Here is a 23,429-nt window from a genome sequence, read left to right as displayed (position 1 = left end):
GTTATATGTAGTATGAACTCAAGAACATCTGCAGAGGCCTGTTTAGGGAACTAGGGATACTAATTACTGCTTCCCAATATATTTATTTCCGTAATGAAATTTGTCATTAAAATATATCACTTTTTCAAATCAACAGCTCAGTTCAAGGAATCGATACTAGAAATAAGAATAATATTCACAAGGATTTAAAGTCACTTACTCTTGCACAAAAAGGTGTGCATTATTCAGGAACAGACATTTCCAATAAACTGCCAGCAGCCATAAAAAGTTTAACAACCAATGAAATTCAGTTTAAGAGAAGCCTAAAGGATTTATTGGTGGCCAACTTCTACATTGATGAATTTCTCAGTAGAACCAACTGATTTTTATGAAGTATGATCTAACTTCTGCACCATTTCAGTGCAGTAATGTCTACATTGTAAATAAGTATTGTAGTAGTTCTATTATATGTTTATTACCCTATAAATAAATAAAAAACATTTTTTAAAATTTTAAATTCAGTGCAGTAATGCAATCTTAGTAAATGAGGGTTGTAAAGTGTTCCTTTCATATAGTGCTCATTAAAAAAAGAGAGAGAGACAATCATTCCACTTGGGACCTCAGAAAGGTATATTTGCTTATTTGTTTTAGTTGTAAATATTTATCATGTATTACTGTTTTTTTTTTTTGACATGTTATACATACTGGAGGACCTCCTCACTATGGATCAATTGGAATGAAAGTAAATGTAATCTAATCTAGTTTAAAAATTCAAAAGTTCACCTTCAGAAAGTGTACACATTTCAGATAATTTGTTTCACATTTGGTTGGCGGTGGCAACTTCTAGGATACCACTGTAATCATCTCTTACTCAACAGCAATTTTGTGATTATTTATTAAAAAAGATGATGACTAATGGTGCCTTGAAAAATTTTGTCATGTTGTCAGAAAACTGAAGACTGTCACAAGTGGTACATGACATCAAACAAAAGTTGATAGCTTCACTACACTTTGTTAAGTAAATATGACGGAGAGCACCTGTTGGTATGTGGGGCCATTACACTACTATTTCTTCAGTTTAAAAAGGCCTGCTTTATAAAATTTCTATTATGGTTTGTCTTTGCAACATCCTGTATTAAATATCAATACTGGCAACAGTTTCTCACATAGTAAGGACATGTAATATTGTTAATGGTGAATAGTCCGTTGGATAGAGACGATAAGCTTAGCAGCTCCCTTGCTGCTATTCTCAAGAAGAGTAGGATAGGGGACAGCACTGGGTTCCACCACCTTCTTTTTTCTTTCAACCGTAATAATACAAACATAGCATACACTGCACAAGCACTCATCACAGTCATTCGTATGACTCAGGTACACAGTTTGACAATTCATGGCAGAATGGGGGAAAGCACTTCATTAAGAGTTGGTCCAAGATGGAAAAGTGGGATTTACACACCTGCCACCAACATTCATTTCATAAGTATGGGCTTGACTTCTACTTTGATTACAGCCTGTAACTTCTCAATTTATTTACAGTTTCTCATTTTAGCACTGTTTGACAATAGTTACGTTTATAAGTTCTAAAAATATGGCAGTCTCATTATCATAATGAAAGATAATTTACCTTAGAGTCTCCTTCACTGTCCCTGTCAACACTGTTCTCTTTTATTTTGTCTTCTGGGTGGTCCTGCACTGGGGCTGTTTCATTGGTGGCTCTTAGACCAGCTATCAGACTGTTCTGTTGTTTCTGAAAATAAATAACCAACCATAGGCATTTGGTATACATACAACAGATACCACTTAAAATTCTCTCTCTCTCTCAACACACACACACACACACACACACACACACACACACACACACACACACACACACACCTTGACTAAAAAAATTGAAACTGCTTGCATTAGTAAGGAACTGTTTGTTTGGGAATATTCGTGCTAGAGTATTTTCGCTGTTTAACTGATACTTTAAGCAGTGATAGCCTCTGCAAAATTTAGTCAACTCAATGACAGTGGGCTAGCAAATTAATACAGATAGGTCCTTATGCACTAATAAAGTATGAAAAATAGTTCCTCGTCAAATATCTGAGCAGCACTGTTCATTTTGTGTGTGTGTGTGATTATTATTATTATTATTATTATTATTATTATTATTATTATTATTATTATCATCATCATCATCATCGTGAAACTCTCACTGAAGTCGAGTCAAGACATAGATTCTCAAAAGCATGCAGCTACTTTAACAGCTAGCATCAATAACTCATGGTGGTGGTTGTTGTGGTCTTCAATGTGAAGACTGTCTCCACAGAAGTCTTTCTTGTGCAAGTCTTTTTTTATCTCTGAATAACTACTGCATGTTACATCCATAACGAGAGGCAAAAGTTAGTACAAATTTGTGTGTGTGTAAAAACTCAACATATGAAGCATACAACAACTACCACCATGTTATCTTAGTGAAAGACCTTGCTAAGAACCCAAGAAAATTTTGGTCCTATGTAAAATTTCTGAGCAGGTCAAAGGCTTATATCCAGTCACTCATTGACCAGTTCACTGTGACAATAGAAGACAGCAAAAGCAAAGCTGAAGTTTTAGATTTTGGAGAGGAGGATCACACAAATGTACCATCATCTGAGCATCACACAGACTCCTGTATGGAGGAGATAGTAATAGGCATCCATGGTGTAGAGAATCAACTGAAAGAGTTGAAAATGAGTGAGACACCAGGTCTGAATGGAATCCCCAATTTTACTGAGCATACTCTATGGCATTGGCCCCTTACTTAACTTGCATTTATCATGACTCTCTCACCCAGTGCAGAGTCCCAAGTGACTGGAAAAAAGCACAGGTGACTCCTATACAAAAGAAGGGCAAAAGAACGGATCCGCAAAGTTACAGACCAGTTTCCTTAGCACTGGCTTGTGGCAGCATTCTTGAACATATTCTCAGTCTGTATATAATAAATTTCATTGAGACAGAAAGGCCTCTGCCCACGAATCAGCACATATTTAGAAAGCTTCATTCATGCAAAACTCAATTTACCCTTTTCCCATGTGATAAACTGCTCGTGCAAAACTCATCTTGCCCTTTTCTCATGTGAAATTGCTAACCATGAATGAAGGGCAACAGACATATTACATACTCCTAGATTTCTGGAAAGTGTTCGACATGGTGCTCCACTGCAGACTATAAATGAAGGTAGAAGCATACATCATACACAAGTGGCTCAAAGACTTCTTAAGTAATAGAACCCAGTACAGTGTTCTTGATAGCAACATGAGGGTATTGTTAGGGTGCCCCAGGGAAGTGTGATAGGACTGCTCTTATTCTCCATATACAGGGTGGTTATAACTAAAGTCCCAGATTCAAAACAATGCAAAAAATGAATCACTGTAAAGAATGAAGTCAAAGTTGAATTGAACATTATTGCAGAAGGGGAAAATGTTATGTAAAAAAATTAATGAAAAATTTACCACTACGTGGCACTGTAAGCGGCAGAATATGCAAAATAAAAGAGGTGGGGTACATGGCTGTGTCTCGTTTGCATCTGAGATTCTTAGCATGACTGCCTCGATGCAGGATCATGTGCTGCCGGTAAAGCTCTAAAGAAGTTCTGGACGCACTAGGGTACGAAGAAAGGGGTTGTCTGCCACGGGTCTGTAGAAAATGATAGCAACATTTGAAAAGATAGTTTCTTTTGAAGTGTAATGTGCCAGAGAGAGGTAAACAGTTGATCTGATACTAGTAGAAGATGTGGCCACAGTACAACATCGGGGGTCATGCAATGGTGTGCAAATACTCATTGAATGGGGAATTGTCTGAACTTTGGACATGGCCTGTGTGCACAGCACATAAAATTCTACCAAACATCTTGACATCTTGCACTGCTATCCATACAAAAGTATCCACATTCAGGAGTTGCTTCATGCTGATCTGTCAGTAAGACAAACGTTTGCTCTCGAATTACTTGCTCGCATGGAAGTGAACATTCGGCCATGGGAGATTCTATGGACAGACTAAGCTCATTTCCATCTTTAAGGACATGTCAATACAAAGGATTGCGGAATATGGGCAATGGAAAATCCACCTGCACATCAACTGGTTCTGCTTCATTCTGCAAACATAACTGTGTGGTATGAATTGATGGCATAATTTATCATAGGACCATACATTTTTGACACGATGATTCCTTTGTGTCTTGTTACCTGGCAAATGCCATTACAGTCGTTTGCACACCAATGTCATTCCAACCCTTCAACACTGTGGGTATGTGGGTAAGATCATTTTTATGCAAGATGGAACTCCTCTGCACATTGCACAGCCAGGAAGCAGCTGCTGCACTGACATTTTGGAAATGCTGCAATTATCAGCTGTCATTTCCCTACAGCCTGGTCATTCAGATCACTTGTTCTTAATCCATGTGACTTCATGCTGTGTGGTTTTCTGAAAGGTATTGGTTCAATGCTCTGATTAAAAACATAGATGAATTGAAGGCACGCATTGCATAGCACATTTTGAGCATGACCCTTGAGACACTCCAATCTTTTGTGGAACATGCTGTTTCTCAATTTCAACTTTTGGATGAAACTGGGGGACAGCATATTCAACATGACTCGTGCCAATCTCACAACAATTAAAAACTGATTTAATTGTTGCTTTTTATGTGATTTTTGGTCTTAGGGCAGTTAAAAACCGATTTTCCCCCATCCAGTGTGGTACGACCTTTCCATAGTAGGTGGGATTACTTAACATTGCCATAACTGTTGAATGCCAAACTTGTGAGGTCATGCACATTGTACAGTACAATTGGTTTAATGTACAACTCACTTATGTTATGATTCTTATAGTGGTATTTAGTGGGAAAAGTCTTGTTAAACTTTTTCTGTTTCCATAACATTTGCCTCTTTTTTGATAATACTCTTTTCAGATTTGACATCAGTATGAGGAGTGTTTCTTTTTTTTATAGCATTGTGGAACTGGAACTTTAATTATAATCATACTGTACATACATGATCTGATGGACAGGATGAGCAGCAATCTGAGGTTGTTTGCTGATAATGCTGTCGTATATTTGCAATGTGTCATCATTGAGTGACTGTAGAAGTATACACAATGACTTAGACGAAATTTCTAGTTGACATGATGAACAGTAGCTTGCTCAGGTAAGTAGGAAAAACAAACTTGTAACATTAGAATACAGCATAAGTAATGTGTCACCTCGATTAAGTAGCTAGGGTAACATTATAAAGCAATATTAAATGGAAAAAGCAAATAAGGTTTGTAGTAGGGAAGGTGAATGGTTGACTTCTGTTTAATGGGTGAATTTTTGGGGGGGTTTGGTTCACATGTAAAAGAGAACATATGCACAACATTAATGTGACCCACACTTGATACTGCTTGAGTGTTTGAGATCACCATCAGGTCAGATTAAAGGACAACATTGAGGCAGTTCAGAGGTGGACGGCTAGATTTATTACCGGTATATTGCAGCACCACAAGAGTATTACAGAGATGGTTCGTGAACTCAAATGGGAATCCCTGGTGGAGCACTACTGAGGAAATTTGAAGAACTGGCATCTGAAGCTGACTGCAAAACAAATCCACTGCTGCCAATGTACATTTTGCCTAAGAACCATGAAGATAAGATAAGAGCAATTAGGTCTCTTACAGAGGTATATAGGCAGTTGCTTTTCCCTCACTCAGTCTGCAAGTCGAACAGGAAAGGAAATGATTAGTAGTGGCAGGATATATTCTCCACCACTCCCCTTACGGTGACATGTGAAGTATGTATGTAGAGGTAGATTTGAATCTGCTACAATATTCAAACCTTGATCTCTCCCTACAATTTTTACCCCCACACTAAGCTGAATTACCAAAGTGATGGTTCCTAGATGCCTTTAAGATTTGTCCTAACAATCAATCCTTTTTTTTTAGTAAGATTGCACCTTAAATTTGTTTTTCCCCAATTGATATGGTTCCTTCTTGTTAGTCATTCAATCTATCCATCTAATCTTAAGGATTCTTCTGTACCATAATGTTTCAAAAGCTTCCATTCTCTTCTTGCCTGAACTGTTTATTGTCAGTCTTTCACTTCCATGCAAGGCTACACTTCAGGCAAATACTTTCAGAAAAGAATTTGTAATATTGAAATTTATATCTGATGTTAGAAAATTTCTCTCTTTCAGAATTGCTTTCCTTATTATTGTCAATTTGCATTTTATATCCTCTCTACCTTGGATATCATCAGTTACTTTACTACTATACTACTTTTCGTATCACATTTCCTAATATACTTTCTTCAGCAGCACTTGATATAATATGACTTTATTCCTTTATCGTTGTTTTATTTTTGTCGATGTTCATTTTATAACCACTTTTCAAGAAACAGTCCATCCTGTTCAACAGTTCTTATAAGTCTATGATACAATTGCAATGTTATTGGCAAACTTCAAAGTTTTTATTTCTTATTTTGTCAATTACTGCTTCCCTTTCATATCATTTGATTCACATAACTACAGTTCAATTTCTGTACAAACTGTGAATAATATTTCATCAACACTATCACAACTTTTATCTAGAAGGGGCAGTCAATAAAAAGACAGAAAAAAGTAAGTAAACTGTTCATTATTTCAAAAGTAATTACCATAACTGTTAATAAATCTATCCCACTGTGAAACAAGACAGTCCATGTCTTGATGAACAAATGTTTGCAGAACAAGGATTGTACCCAGGCTTGCATCTCTTCATCCAAAGCAAATTGATGGCCACAGATGTTTTTCCTCTGATCTCAAAACATACAGGTATCACATGGGGAGAGATTGGTACTGTGTGGAGAATGTGTAAGGGCTTCTCAGTGAAATTTCCACAACATAATTGAAACAACTGTGGCAATGTGTGAACCTACCCACATGTTCCCAAGGTTGTTTTGACTACACTGCAGAAGTTTTGCTGGGAAGCCCTTACACATCCTCCATACAGTTCCAATCTCTGCCCATGCAATTTCCATACATTTGGAGACCTGAAGAAAGACATTTGTGGCCACTGATTTGCTACAGATGAAGAGGTACATACATGGGTACAATCATGGTCCCACAGGCAGTTGCAAACATTTTTCTATGAAGGCACTCACCATCTTGTCACACAGCCGAATAAATGTACTGGCATTTGTGGAAATCACTTTTGAATTAATAAACAGTTTCCTTATTTTCTTCCACATGTCTCATTTTCATCTAATTTCCTCTAATAAATTTACAACTGCTACAGACATAGGTTTACTTTCTTTCACTCATCTTCTAAGATAACTTGTTGGGCCAGTATTGCTTAACATTTTCTTGCATTTCTGTGGAAGCCAACCAAACTGATCTTTCCTAGGGTTGTCCTGTACCAGTTTTTCCAATCTTCTGTTAATAATTCCTATTAATATTTTGCAACTATGCCTACTTAAACTGATAGTTCAATAACATTGACACCTGTCGCAACCTGTTCTTTTTGGAATTGGCATTACTGCATTCTTCTTGAAGTATGAGGCCATTCTGACTATCTCATATATCCTACACATCAGTTGGCATTGTTTTGCCTTCCAAGGATTTCAATCATTTTGAGGGAATGTCATCTGCTTCAGGAACTTTGTTTCAGTTTAGGTTTTCGTTACTTCCTTTTCCCTTTCTACAACATTGTCTTCATGTTCCATTTCCATTGCATCTGAACTATATATTCCTCCCATTTCTGAAATTTCCCTTCTTTGGTTAGTACTGGCTTGCCATCTGACCTCTTGATATTCATATAGTTGCTTCCCTTTTCCCCAAACATCTCTTTACTTTTTCTGTGGGTAGCATCTATCTTTCCTATAGCCAAGCATGCTTCTACAACTTTGATCAATGCACTCTAACATCACCTGCCCAGCCACTTTGCACTTTCTGTCAATCTCATTTTTAGACTTCTGTATTCCTTTTTGCATGCTTCATATGCTTTATTTTTGTATTTTCTCTCTTTTTTTCAATTAAATTCAGTATCTAGTGTGTTACCCAAGGATTTCTATAGGGTCTTGTCTTTTTACCCATTTGATCCTCTGCAGTCTTCACTGTTTTATTTCTCAGTGCTACCTATTTGACTCCTATTGTATACCATTATATACTGAAGAGCCATAGAACTGGTACACTTGCCTAATATCGTGTAGTGCCCCCTTGACCATGCAGAAGTGCTGCAACATAACACAGTATGGACTTGACTAAAGTCTGAAGTAGTGCTGGAGGGAATTGACACCAGCTGTCCATAAATCCGTAAGGTTCGAGGGGGTGGAGATCTCTTCAGAACTGCATGTTGCTAGATATCCCAGATATGCTCAATAATGTTCATGTCTGGGGAGTTTGGTAGCCAGAGGAAGTGTTTAAACTCAGAAGAGTGTTCCTGGAGCCACTCTGTAGCAATTATGGACATGCGGGGTGTTGCATTGTCCTGCTGGAATTGCCCAAGTCTGTCGGAATGCACAAAGACATGAATGGATGCAGGTACTCAAACAGTTGACACTATTGTGCATTTCATCCAACTGCTTCAGGATCATGATTGGCATCACCTTCATGCTGCTGTTAGGGATGTTAACATGGGGCTGGTGAAGACAATGATGGTGGAGGGCAAGGCTCACATTGCATTGGTGCCAGTTTCTATCATTATACTGGGTTCCATTAAGCTTGGCCTGCATCTCAGTAGGTATGGGAAGAGCGAGGCTGCAAAGCTTATAAGTGACAGTGTAGTGGGTGGTGGTGGGATCACCCATGGAAAAATTCCTGTAGTAGTTGGTGTTAGAGCTGCACCTTTTTTAGATTGAAGTCAGCTGCTTAAAGGAAGTCCCTCTAACAAAGGAATCACTTTCAAAGGAGGCCAGATATCCAAGTAGTACAATAATTAGCATATTTTAGCAAAACATAAGAGGGATTAGAGATAAAGTTAGTGAACTGCTTATAGATGTTGGCTCTGACATTATTGGTATATCAGAGCACCACTTAAATGAGGCTTCCTTCACCAGGATACAGATCAGCTGGCTGTTTTTCAATGTGTTCTTTGTGGAGCAGGGGTGGCCATGTATGTAAAAAATAGTATTTCATTTCAGTCCATAGATGTATCATGGCACTGCACTGAACAGTTATTTGAATGTTACACAGGGGCAGTTAAATTTATGGAAACTAAACTTCTAATTGTTGTTGTTTATAGGTCCCCTAACTCTTCGACTTCAGAGCATTTCTGCTCAAGCTAGAGAGGGTTCTTGGTTCACTTTATTGGAAGTACCAAAAATTAGTTATATATGGTGACTGGTGGTGTTTCTGAAGAAGAGACATTTGTTAACATCGAGTATAGATTTAAGTGTCAGGAAGTCATTTCTGAAAGTATTTGTATGGAGTGTAGCCATGTATGGAAGTGAAACATGGACGGTAAATAGTTTGGACAAGAAGAGAATAGAAGCTTTCGAAATGTGGTGCTACAGAAGAATGCTGAAGATTAGATGGGTAGATCACATAACTAATGAGGAAGTATTGAGTAGGATTGGGGAGAAGAGAAGTTTGTGGCACAACTTGACCATAAGAAGGGATCGGTTGGTAGGACATGTTCTGAGGCATCAAGGGATCACCAATTTAGTATTGGAGGGCAGTGTGGAGGGTAAAAATCGTAGGGGGAGACCAAGAGATGAATACACTAAGCAGATTCAGAAGGATGTAGGTTGCAGTAGGTACTGGGAGATGAAGAAGCTTGCACAGGATAGAGTAGCATGGAGAGCTGCATCAAACCAGTCTCAGGACTGAAGACCACAACAACAACAACATGGTGACTGTAATATTAATTTCATATGTCACTGTGCAAGAAAAAGGATGCTGGTAGATCTCCCAAACTCATATGATCTTAGGCAGACTGTGTTTTTCCCATCCAGGATACAGGGGAACAGTAGCACAGCCACAGCCAATATTATTCATTACTAGATGGGCATTCAGTTAGTAAAGGAGTAAATGACCTTACAGACCATGATGTGCAAATATTAACACTAAAAGGCTTTTGTACACAAACAAATGTTATATATAATTACATACTATGTAGGAAAGCTAATCCAATGGCAATAAAGGTATTTTTAAACCTTATTAAGGAACGAGAGTGGCAGGATTTTTATAGTGCCAATAACATAGATGACAAATATAATGCTTTCCTTGGCAGATTTCTCATGCCCCTTGAGGGCTGCCTTCCCTTGGAATGTACTAAACAGTGTACTAGCAGTGAAAGGCAGCCTGGGTGGATGACTAATAGGATAAGGATATCATGTAGAACAAAGCAGGAACTATATCAAAATGTTACAAGTAGTCACAATCAAGCTATAGTAGCCCATTACAAACAGTGCTGTATGATGCTTAAAAATGTTATTAGGAAGGCAAAGAGTATGTGTATGCAAATAGAATAGCTAATTCACAGGATAAAATTAAAACCATATGGTCAGTTGTGAAGGAAGTATCTGGTCAGCAGCACTAGGTCAATGATATAAAGTCAGTTTGTAGTAAAAATATTTCTGTTACTGATAAGTCAGATATATGTAAAGTATTTAACAATCATTTTTTGAGCACTGCTGGTGCATTAAATGAAAACTGAGTTTCTACAGGAAATACTCCTCTATGATACTGACAAGGGGGAGATTGAATCAATAATTAAATCACTGTAGACTAAGTACTCTCATGGATATGATGGACTGCTTAGCAGAATATTACAGTACTGCACATGTTAGCCCTTTACTTAGCCATATTTGTACTTTTTCCTTTCAGAACGGTCAGTTTCCTGAATGATTAAAGTACTGAGTAGTAAAGCTGCTTTATAAAAAGGGAAAAAAAGGATAATATCAACAATTTTAGACCTTTTTCTATGCCATAAGTGTTTGATAAAGTTATTGAAAAGGCTGTGTATGTAAGGATAATTGAGCTTTTTATATCACATAATTTGCTGTAAAATGTACAGTTCAGCTTTAGAAGTGGTTTAACAACTGAAAACACTATATTCTTTTTTCTATGTGAGGTACTGGTTGGATTAAACAAAAGGTTTTGAAGCTATATTTTTTGATTCAACTAAGGTGTTTGATTGTGTTGACCACAAGATATTTCTCCAGAAGTTGGACCATTATGGAATATGGGGAGTAGCTCACAATTGGTTCACCTCTTACTTTAACAACAGACAGCAAAAGGTCATTATAATGGCTGTAATGTGGGAGGCAAAGTCAAACGAGGGAGGGGAATTGTCCCAGGGATCAGTGTTGGGGCCACTCCTGTTCCTTATTAATATAAATCATATGCCCTCTAGTATTACAGATAATTCTAAAATATTTCTGTTTGCTGACAGCGCTAGCTTGTTAGTAAAGGACGTTGTGTGCAACATTGACTCTGTTTCAAACAGTGAAGTTCATGGCATAAGTTCAGGGCTTATAGAAAATAAAGTAAAGCTAAATCACAGTAAGACTCAGTTTTTATAGTTTCTAACACATATTTCAACAAAACATGGTTTTAATTTCACATAATGGGCATACAATTAGTGAAACTGAACAGTTCAAATTTCTAGGTGTTCAGATAGATAGTAAACTGTCGTGGAAAGCCCACATTCAGGGTCTTGTTCAAAGACTTCATGCTGCCATTTTTACTATTTGAACGGTATCCAAATTAAGTGATCATTTGACACGAAAATTAATCTACTTTGCTTATTTTCATTAGCTTATGTTGTGTGGTATTATATTTTGGGATAACTTTGATCATTCTCAAAGGATATTTTTGGCTCAGAAATGGGCAGTTCGGGCAATAAGTGGTGTAAGTTCGTAAACCTCTTGTCGGACCCTGTTCACTAGTCTTAGTATTCTGACTTTGGCCTCTCAATATATACATATTCTTTACTGTTGTTTCTTGTTAACAATACCAGCTTATTCCCAAGAATTAGCAGCTTTCATTCAGCTAATACTAGGCAGAAATCTAACCTGCATTTGGATAGCACTTCCTTAACTCTTGTGCAGAAAGGTGTGAAGTATACTGCTGCATCCATTTTCAGTAAGCTACCACAAGAATTCAAAAATCTTAGCTGTAATCCACGCATTTTCAAATTGAAACTGAAGAGTTTCCTCATGCGTCACTCCTACTATTCTGTCGAGGAGTTCCTTGAAAAATTAAGCTGATTCCTATGTTATATTGTTGATTACGTTTGCTTAAACTTATGGCTTCACATTTTATTTTACCTGCTATTACTTTTATGCTGTAGTTCCTTGTACTGACATGATCCATGACCTTGGAGATTTGCTCCTCAATTTGGTCCTACAGAACTAGACATGTAAATAAATAAATAAATAAATAAATAAGGGCAGAATGCTTATGTACATGTCACCTGGCAGAGTCATATCTAGAGGTATCAGGGGTCCCATATCACTCCAACTGCACACATCCCACACCATTACAGAACCTCCACCAGCTTGAACAGTCCCCTACTGACATGCAGGGTTTATGGATTCAAGAGGTAGTCTCCATACCTATACACGTCCATCTGCTTGATACAATTTGAAATGAGACTCATCCAACCAGGCAACATGTTTCCAGTCATCAACAATCCAATGTCAGTGTTGATGGGCCCAGGTGAGATGAAAAGCTTTCTGTCGTGCAATCATCAGGGGTACATGAGCGGGTCTTCAGCTCCAAAAGTCCATACTGATGATGTTTTATTGACTGGTTCGCTTGTTGAAGGCCCAGGATTGAGACTTGCAGCAATTTGCGGAAGGGTTGCACTTCTGCCATGTTGAATCATTCTCATCATTCGTCATTTGTCCCACTCTTGCAGAAATGTTTTCCAGACTCAGCGATACCAGAGATTTCATCTTTTACCAGATTCCTGATATTCACGATACACATGTGAAATGTGTCACGTGGGAAAATCCCCACTTCATCGCTGCCTCGGATGATGTGTCCCATCGTTCATGCACCGACAACAACACCTCATTCAAACTCGCTTAAAATAACCTGCCAATGCAGCAGCAGCAATAACTAAACTAACAACCACACCAGACACTTGTTTTATATAGGCGTTGCCGACCACAGTACCATATTCTGCCGGTTTACATATCTTTGTATTTGAATATGCACGTCTATATCAGTTTCTTTGGCGGTTCAGTGTATAATCTATCTGAAGCCTTCTGGTGTCCCCAAGTTCTCTTACGTATATATACCCTTCTTTCACAATACTTAAACAAGTAGTTAATGTAATTTAATCAGAGCACTGGAGCTCATTGGTGGGGTGTTTACAGTGCCTGTGATTTTGACAGTACTAGGTGTTTCAAAAAGAATGGCCTGATTTCAAAACTCTATATTTATTGATAAAAACATACTAGAAACATGGGATTAATTGAAAAATACTAACAAAATTTTAGTTTTAACTACACTGTTACAAATGCTCTATGTGTTCACTAGCAGACTGTAGCGCCTAGAACTGCTTGGCCACTCCGGCCAGCTATCTGCTATTATAGAAGTTACAGCAGCTGTTATTCTGTTCTTGACTTCTTCTGTGTCAGAAGGTATAGGCAAGATTAATGCACTTCCCTTCATATGCCCCCCCCCCCCCCCCCCCAAGCCCCACACACAATCACATGGGGTCATGTCTGGTGATCTTGGAGGCCAAGAATGGAGGGCATTGTCTTGGATTCCTGTGCACCCTGTCCAGCACTGAGGCAGATAGTCATTGGGAAACTGATGTACATTGTTGGGCTAGAGTGGTGGAACTCCATCACATTGAGACATAAAGTCTTCAGAGTCCTCTTGAAGTTGTGCGAAAAGCCAATTCATTCCGGTCATTGCGTTTTCCTCAAAAAGAAAGGACCATACACTTTTTTTATGAGAAATGGCACAAAAAATGTTCACTTTAGAAGAGTCTCTTTTCATGCTCAATAATGTCGTGGGGGTTCTGGAGTACCCACAAGTGAATGACCAAAATCACTGACTCACTCTTTGCAAACTACAGCACACAAAACAACTTCTGTTGAGTGGATGCCATCTTACTTTTGACTGATTGGAAAATGAGAAGATGCATTGACTGACATCTAAGAGCAATTTTCTGAAACTCTGCACCACAAACTTTCAAACAACACACATTTCCTTGCTGGTACATCCAATGTTTCATAATTATTACCATCCAAAAACAGGTCATTCTTTTTGAAACACTCTGTAAGGTGGATGTATTGACAGGTACACGAAGACACTATTATAATGTAGAACTTCCAATCGATTTTACATCAACACAACATCAATGCAAAGAATCTAGCTATAAATGGTTACGTTTAGGAATAAACATCTCTCAGGGAAAAAAAAAGATAAACAGAACTACAGACAATAAGTTATTTTGTGGACTCTATAAAAAAAAATTCTCAACAATGTTACTCACAAATGTTTTAGAAAATTTCTTGTGGATAAAAACTGCAGTGTGGCTAAAATTCTTTTTGAATGAATTAGAAACAGCCTTGGTCACAATAAAATATTTATTTACAGTAATTACTGGTTTTGGTCAGAATGTGACCATCTTCAAACCATTTAAGTAGACTTGAGTGTGAATTTACAATATAATTCCTTACACTAACTGCGCGGATTTTTTTAAGACATCCTTCCAACCAAGTTCTTATTGTCTGCTTTGCAACTTCCTCTTCAATGATGTACTCAAATTCTTCACGAGCCAATAGCTCCTCTAACTGCAGAGCTTTACGTATATCCACAGAACGATAGGACAGCATGCTGTAAAAAAAAGAAAAAAAAAGAAAGGCAAGGTTTGTTATATTAGAAATAAAAAATTGGTGCCAAATAAATAAAAATTAGTTAAAATTCAATAATATACTTTTAATTTCAGTTTACAGTCTTTTAACTGGACTGTTATAATGCACTTTTTTGAAGTGTTGTGACAGTCCCTTCATTTTTGATAATCGCAACATCCGAGATCCTCAACAAGATCAATCAGTGAGGCACACATCATGGATGTGGGAAGAGTCAAAGGATAATTTAACAAAAGACTTACAACGTATAGAAACTTAGTCTTTGAACTGTACTAATAATAAACAGTGACAATATTGCTTACTGCTATTAGTACTTTAAATATTTAATATCCTTAGTGGTGAAGGATATTGATAACGGATCTGAGGCACTACATTCAGCATCTGTCCAGCACCACCAGAGGCACGATCACAGGTCATGCGAATTGAATTGATAACTGCACGGAGCTAAGTGAGTGACCATGGGCCAATCTTGTTTAGTATGCTGCTTGAGCTCCGTTAAATCTACCTGCTATTCAGATTTAGACCCTGCTTTGGACACCAACTTCCTGGCTTATTTTCTTGATGTTTATACAGTGCTTCCCTCACAACAGATATGGATTTGTTCCCAGATTAAGCACTCATGCTCACTGGGGACATTTTAGTAGCAACGAGTTCTTACCCTACCGTGTTTATGGCAATGTGTTAACCACTGCTTCCTGTGTTATGGACCTCAAGTTCATGGAACTTTGGCAGCAACAGCTGTCACAGCAAGAGCAACTACAAGAGCAACAATTTGCAGCTCAAGAGCAATGGTAGAAAGAGCAGCAGGCTGCTCTTTTCCATCTCGTGTCTCAGCAGCAACAAATCCATCAGTCAGTGGCCATGGCTATGGCCTCACTGCTGTTCCCTACATTCATCATGTCATCGAAGAGTTGGGAAGTCTACTGCAGTTATTTTGAATTCCACTGTTTTGATTTTACACAAAGTGGTTCAAAAACTGAAATTGCTCTCAGACCCTACTGAACCGTCTTTCAATGATCCCTGTTCTCAGTTAGCCAAACACTACAGTCAGCATACATACCTTGTTGCAACTAGGTTCCAGTTAAAGCAGTGTCATAAACAACATGGACAGCCATGTGCAGCTTGGGCCGCTGACTTGCAGAATACTGCATGAAAATGCAGTTTCATGTGTCAGAACTGTAAAGTCTCCTATGCGGAATCACTGATTTGAGATGTGGCTCTGCACCTCACCCACACCAGGGATGTTGCCATAAAAGCTTTAGCTATATCTGTTCCTAGTCTTCATGAAATATTTAAGACTGCTAGATCTTCTAGATTGCATCAGAAGCTCAGTAAGGTTTTAAAAACAACACTCATGTTTCCCAAGCTTTTAGTCACCCTTACAAGCACATGTCTACTAATGATTCAAACTCATCATCTTCTACTCCTGCCCCCAAGTCTCACCCAAGTTCATGGACATTTGGAACAGTGGTGATACTCCTGGATCCTTAGTAGTTTTGTCATGTATCAGCCTAACCATTTTCTTAGAGTTTCTTAGGTCTGCATGGAGCTAAGTTACATAAGTGACTAACTGTTGATCATGATCTGACAATTGGTTTGCCACCAGATATGTATGTGTGTATTTAACTTTGGCATCTTGAATGAATATATTATCTATAAGGGTCTACTATTTTGAGCAACTTGGGCAGGAAAATTTATCTCTGATACCAAATTATAAATGGCTAAAGCACCTGCAGATTATTTTTCCTGCCAGATTCCTTCAAGAAATTTACATTAAAATCAATAAAAATTAATAATTACTTCCTTCTGTTTGGCAGAGAACACAGTAGTTCATCAAACTGTTTCATGGACATTAATGAGGAAATCTGCATGGTTACGTGTCATTTAAATTTATTTTTAGCTTTATTCATCCACTGATATACACAAACTGCAAAAGCTGACAGTTGATATATAATTGTTCCACAATGTTTGAATACTGGTAAGTATAAAAAAATCTAGATGAACTATGGTTACTATTTGAAAATTTTGAAATTCATACAATGTGTTGATTCAATCAAGGCCCTGGGTAACATAAATTTTTCTCCCCAGTCCCGACCCGAATGTCTCTTCGAAGACCAGTCTCTGCCTCTATTAGCTATGAAAACCGGATCTGAAGGAGAAATAACACTATGGTTGGTAGTCTATTGCAAGGGCGTCTTTCCAGAGGAGTGGAAAAGACTACAGTTGTTTATGAACAATTATGGAAAGGATAGATTGCTACTCACCATAAAGATGAGACACTGAGATGCAGACAGGCATAACCACTAATACTCTATTTTTTGGTTTTAACCATACTGTTTCCAAGTATTCTTAGAAAAATCTGTCATTATTATGACATCAAGCAGACAACAGGAAGTAAATACCAGTGTGTGATTTCGATATTAATTTCCTGAAAGATACAAATAAAAGAAACACTTTGGAAATGTTACTCAACAAATAACCAGAGCTTTTTCATTAATTTGCTCAAAAGCCTTACAAAAGGAATAAGAACACTAATAGACAACATAACTCTAGATGAACACTCAATTGATGAACCTAAATATTTATCCAGTAGTGAATGGCCTCTATGATTACAGCACACAGCTAGCCATATTAAATAAAGTGTATGTGTCTGTGTGTTGCGTTAGTTATCTCTGAAGAAGCAAATTGTCTGAGAGGTTAGGAATGTTTTCTATCTTGTTTATGTGCTTATCACCTGCTCAACACCTCAATTATTTTGTTTGTTTAGTATTGTGAATGGTTTGATGCAGCCCAGCATAACTTCCTCTTCTGTGCCAACCTTTTCATCTCAGAGTAGCAGTTACACCCAATATTTTCCGTTATTTGTTGGATGTATTCCAGTCTCAATCTCCCCCTATAGTTTTTGACCTTTATGGTTACTGCTATGGCTATCTCTAGCACCAATGAATTTATTCATGATGTTCTGACACATTTCCTGTCATCCAATCCGTTCTTCTATTCAGTTTTTTCCACTTATTGATTTCTTCACCAATTCTGTAAAGGACCACTTCATTTATCATCTTATCAGTCCACTCAAATTCCTGAAACCTTTATGCAACACCAATCTCAAATGCTTTCATTTTTTCCTTTTCTGTATTTCCCACAGTCCATGATTCACTTCCAGACAATGCTGTGTTCCAGACAGACATTCTCAGAAATTTCTTCCTCACATTAAGGTCTATGTTTGATAGTAGTGGACTTCTTTCAGTGACGAATGCTCTCTTTGACTACGTTAGTCTGCTTCTTATGTCCTCTTTACTTGCTCTGTCACAGATTATTTTGCTTCCCAGGTAGCAGAACTTCTTCACTAATTTATTATGTGGTTCCTAATTTTGATGTTAAGTTGTAGAAATCATTCTGTTACATTACACATAACAAAGAATTCAAAGAGTTTATATGTATAAGAAGATCTCTAACATACGACTTATGAAAAGAATATTTCTATAGGAATGATCAGCTCTTGTATAGTACAGAAATGGATGTGTTTTGTTTTATCTAAGTTAAAAAGATTGCTTTTTCAAGTGCTGAAGTTTCTACATTATGTTTGAATACAATATTTAAAAATTCTGCAAAGAGAATTTTTTCTGTATCTTTCATATAGAATGTCACATCAAAAGATATTTTACTGAATACTGAGAAATATACACACATAAAAAAAAAAAGTTTTGCATCACCTCAGTTCTGAGAGTTCTAGAACCTGTACAAAAAATTGGAATAGAGATCAACATAAACATCATTTCCACCATTTTTACTGCTCATGATACCAAACATTGCATCTTGTACTGCCATAGAACGAGACCTTCACAGGTGGTTGTCCACAGATTGCTGTACACTCCGGCACCACTAATACCGAGTAGCACGTACTCTTGATTTGATGCATGCCTGTATTCAATGTGGCATATTATCCACAAGTTCATCAAGGTACTGATGGTCCAGATTGTCCCACTCCTCAATGGCGATTTCACGTAGATACCTTGGAGTGGTTGGTGGGTCACGTCATCCATAAACAGCCCTTTTCAATCCATCCCAGGCATGTGTGATAAGGTTCATGTCTGCAGAACATGCTGGCCACTCTAATCAAGCAATGTTGTTATCCTGAAGGAAGTCAAGCACAAGATGTGCATGAAGTGGGCGCGAATTGTCGTCCATGAAGACTGGGTGCGAATTGTCGTCCATGAAGACGAATGCCTCACCAATATGCTGCCGATATGGTTGCACTATCAGTCAAGGGTCGCATTCACATATCATACAGCCATTACGGCATCTTCAATGACCATCAGAAGCGCACACTACATAATGCCACCCCAAAACAGCAGCGAACCTCCACCTTCCTGCACTCGCTGGACAGTGTGCCTAAGGCGTTCAGCCTGACTGGGTTGCCTCTAAACATGTATCCGACGATTGTCTGATTGAAGGCATATACGACACTCATCACCAAAGAGAATGTTATGCCAATTATGAGTGGTCCATTCGCCATATTATTGGGCCCATCTGTACCGCGTTGCATGCTATCATGGTTGCAAAGATGGATCTCTCCATGGGCGTCGGGAGTGAACTTGGGCATCATGCACCCTACTGTGCACATGAGTCATAGCATGACGTCCTGTGGCTGCACAAAAAGCATTATTCAACATGGTGGCATTGCTGTCAGGGTTCCTCCGAACCATAATCCGCAGGTAGTGGTCAACCACTGCAGTAGTAGCCCTTGGGTGGCCTGAGCGAGGCATGTCATCGACAGTTCCTACAGTTCCTGCCTCTCTGTATCTCCTCCATGTGCGAACAAGTTTGGAAGGTAGGAGACGAGGTACTGGCAGAAGTGAAGCTGTGAGGATGGGGCATGAGTTGTGCTTGGGTAGCTCAGTAGGTAGAGCACTTGCCCGTGAAAGGCAAAGGTCCAGAGTTCGAGCCTCGGTCCGGCACACAGTTTTAATCTGGCAGGAAGTTTCAAGATCGCTTTGGTTCACTCCAAGACACCTGGAAACTTCCCTTGTTGAGAGCCCTTTCTGGCACAGAGTAACAATGCAGATGTGATCGAACCACAGTATTGACCGTCTTGGCATGGTTGAACTACAGTCAACATGAGCCATGTACCTCCTTCCTGGAGGAATGACTGGAACTGATTGGCTGTCGGACCCCCTTCGTCTAACAGGCATTGCTCATGCATAGTTGTTTACATCTTTGGGTGGGTTTAGTGACATCTATGAATAGTCAAAGGGACTGTGTTTATGATACAGTATCCACAGTCAACATCTATCTTGAGGAATTCTGGGAACTGGGGTGATGCAAAACCTTTTTTGATGTGTGTATAAGTGTCTGAGTTTCAAGAAGGATTGTCTTAAAGGGAAATCTGATAAATAGTACCACCATTTTTGTTTCTTCATTACAAAATAATATTACAGCGTAAGACAAACCTCTTGAAAAAGAACAAAATAATAGTTTTTATATTGAAATAGACAGCATACACGCACATGTTCATGCAAATGCAACTCACACACACATGACCACTGTCTCTGGCTGCCAAGGCCAGACTCGACAGCCAGAGACAGTGGTCATGGTGTGTGAGTTGCATTTATGTGTGTATGTTATCTACACTCCTGGAAATGGAAAAAAGAACACATTGACACCAGTGTGTCAGATCCACCATACTTGCTCCGGACACTGCGAGAGGGCTGTACAAGCAATGATCACAAGCACGGCACAGCGGACACACCAGGAACTGCGGTGTTGGCCGTCGAATGGCGCTAGCTGCGCAGCGTTTGTGCACCGCCGCCGTCAGTGTCAGCCAGTTTGCCGTGGCATACGGAGCTCCATCGCAGTCTTTAACACTGGTAGCATGCCGCAACAGCGTGGACGTGAACCGTATGTGCAGTTGACGGACTTTGAGCGAGGGCGTATAGTGGGCATGCGGGAGGCCGGGTGGACGTACTGCCGAATTGCTCAACACGTGGGGCGTGAGGTCTCCACAGTACATCGATGTTGTCGCCAGTGGTCGGTGGAAGGTGCACGTGCCCGTCGACCTGGGACCGGACCGCAGCGACGCACGGATGCACGCCAAGACCGTAGGATCCTACGCAGTGCCGTAGGGGACCGCACCGCCACTTCCCAGCAAATTAGAGACACTGTTGCTCCTGGGGTATCGGCGAGGACCATTCGCAACCGTCTCCATGAAGCTGGGCTACGGTCCCGCACACCGTTAGGCCGTCTTCCGCTCATGCCCCAACATCGTGCAGCCCGCCTCCAGTGGTGTCGCGACAGGCGTGAATGGAGGGACGAATGGAGACGTGTCGTCTTCAGCGATGAGAGTCGCTTCTGCCTTGGTGCCAATGATGGTCGTATGCGTGTTTGGCGCCATGCAGGTGAGCGCCACAATCAGGACTGCATACGACCGAGGCACACAGGGCCAACACCCGGCATCATGGTGTGGGGAGCGATCTCCTACACTGGCCGTACACCACTGGTGATCGTCGAGGGGACACTGAATAGTGCACGGTACATCCAAACCGTCATCGTACCCATCGTTCTACCATTCCTAGATCAACAAGGGAACTTGCTGTTCCAACAGGACAATGCACGTCCGCATGTATCCCGTGCCACCCAACGTGCTCTAGAAGGTGTAAGTCAACTACCCTGGCCAGCAAGATCTCCGGATCTGTCCCCCATTGAGCATGTTTGGGACTGGATGAAGCGTCGTCTCACGCGGTCTGCACGTCCAGCACGAACGCTGGTCCAAGTGAGGCGCCAGGTGGAAATGGCATTGCAAGCCATTCCACAGGACTACATCCAGCACCTCTACGATCGTCTCCATGGGAGAATAGCAGCCTGCATTGCTGCAAAAGGTGGATATACACTGTACTAGTGCCGACATTGTGCATGCTCTGTTGCCTGTGTCTATGTGCCTGTGGTTCTGTCAGTGTGATCATGTGATGTATCTGACCCCAGGAATGTGTCAATAAAGTTTCCCCTTCTGGGACAATGAATTCACGGTGTTCTTATTTCAATTTCCAGGAGTGTATTTCAGAAGAAGGCTTTTTGGCCAAAAGCTTATGTGTGTAGCAATCTTTCTGTTGTGCCTGTCTGAGAGTCAACATCTCTGCTATACGGTGATCAGCAATCTATCCTTTTCATAAAATTGCCATTATTCCATCCTGAATTTTCCATTGCTTAGTTTTTATATTAATAATTTCTTGAATTATACTAAAAACGTCAATTGTGAAACTTAAGTGTGAGCAAACAGACTGCTCAGTTCCCAGGCCTACTGAGTCTCTTACTTTAGAACGTCATGGAAAGTCACGTCTTCCCCATTGTGAAGACGGTCCAATTCATAACACATATGCTTGAAGAGGAGTCGATCTTTCTGTGGATCAACCTCAAGCCGGCCTTTCAGCAATCTCAAAATAAATTTCACCTGAAAATAAATGTTACTCACGTTATGACTGCAATTCATGGAAATTAATATGCAAGTCTGTGCTTTTATGACATTTAAATTTATTTTTAACTTTATTCATCTTTTGCCGTAAGAAAGGTGCAAAACTGACAATTGATATCTAATTGTTCTACTACCTGTTCAAACTAAAATTGGTCAGCATCACAAAATGCGTATGAACTACGGTTACTATTTTGAAAATTTTGAAATTCATACAATGCTTGGATACAATCAAGGCACCGTGTAATTTTCTAAAAATGTGATGAAATTTACAGAATTTTCTAGTAACAAGCATAAATGCTAACAGTAAAACTACAGAGAAGAGTGACGATGTTTTTATTACTTTCACATTTACAGATTGCAGATTAATATTAATACTGATATTATAAAAATAATTAGGGAAGAAAAATTTAATAAGGAGCAAAAGGGAAAGCTGGAGAAGGAGCAGAATATTCACAATATATTGCAAAGTGAAACATGCACCCCACCCCCTCCCCACTCCCAACCTGAATGTCTCTTGGGCAGGCACTCTCTGCCTCTACTAGCTACAAAAATATGGATGTGAAAGAGAAATAACCACTATAGTTGGTAGTCTATTGCAAGGATCTCTTTCCAGGGGTATGGAAAAGTCTAAAATTGTGTATGAACAATAATGGGAAGGGTAGACTGATACTCACCACAAAGATGACCACTGAGATGCAGACAGCGCAATGAAAAGACTGTTACACATTAAGCCTTCAGCCAAAGATTTCATCAGAAAAGAAAAACTTGCACACATTCACACAAGCAAGCAAACCTAATACACAAATTACCACTATCTCTGGTACCCCTGTCCTGTGCAGCCAGAGGTAGCAGTCATGTGTGTGGGGGGTGTGCTTGCTTGTAAGAATGTGTGTGTGTGTGTTTTTCTTTTCTGATGAGGGTTTTGGCTAAAAATTTAATGTGTAACAGTCTTTTCGTTGTCCCTGTCTGCAGCTCAGTGTAAAACACACATGCACACATGCACTCACACAAGCAAGCCAACCCCCCCCCCCCCCCCCCCCACACACACACACATTTTCACTATCCATGGCAACTCAGGCCTGAGCAACCAGAGACAGCAGTCGTGTGTGTGTGTGTGTGTGTGTGTGTGTGTGTGTGTGTGTGTGCGTGTGTGTGTGTGTGTGTGTGTGTGTGTGTGCG

General features: G+C 39.5%; 1 protein-coding gene across 1 annotated transcript in view; it reads right to left on the bottom strand.

The window, feature by feature from the left end:
- LOC126089086 (sodium leak channel NALCN) overlaps positions 1 to 23,429 on the bottom strand; it is a 390,881-nt gene that overhangs the window by 47,457 nt on the left and 319,995 nt on the right. The window contains exons 28-30 of the mRNA XM_049906884.1: positions 22,093 to 22,229; positions 14,594 to 14,750; positions 1,604 to 1,726 (exon numbers count right to left, since the gene is read on the bottom strand). Of these exons, the coding sequence (XP_049762841.1) occupies positions 1,604 to 1,726; positions 14,594 to 14,750; positions 22,093 to 22,229 (417 nt within the window). The remainder of the gene's footprint in view (positions 1 to 1,603; positions 1,727 to 14,593; positions 14,751 to 22,092; positions 22,230 to 23,429) is intronic.

This window comes from Schistocerca cancellata, chromosome 1 (assembly GCF_023864275.1).
Source record: "Schistocerca cancellata isolate TAMUIC-IGC-003103 chromosome 1, iqSchCanc2.1, whole genome shotgun sequence".
Taxonomy (NCBI): domain Eukaryota; kingdom Metazoa; phylum Arthropoda; class Insecta; order Orthoptera; family Acrididae; genus Schistocerca; species Schistocerca cancellata.
The sequence above is the reverse complement of the archived record's forward strand: the minus strand, read 5'-3'. Positions and strand labels throughout refer to the sequence as shown.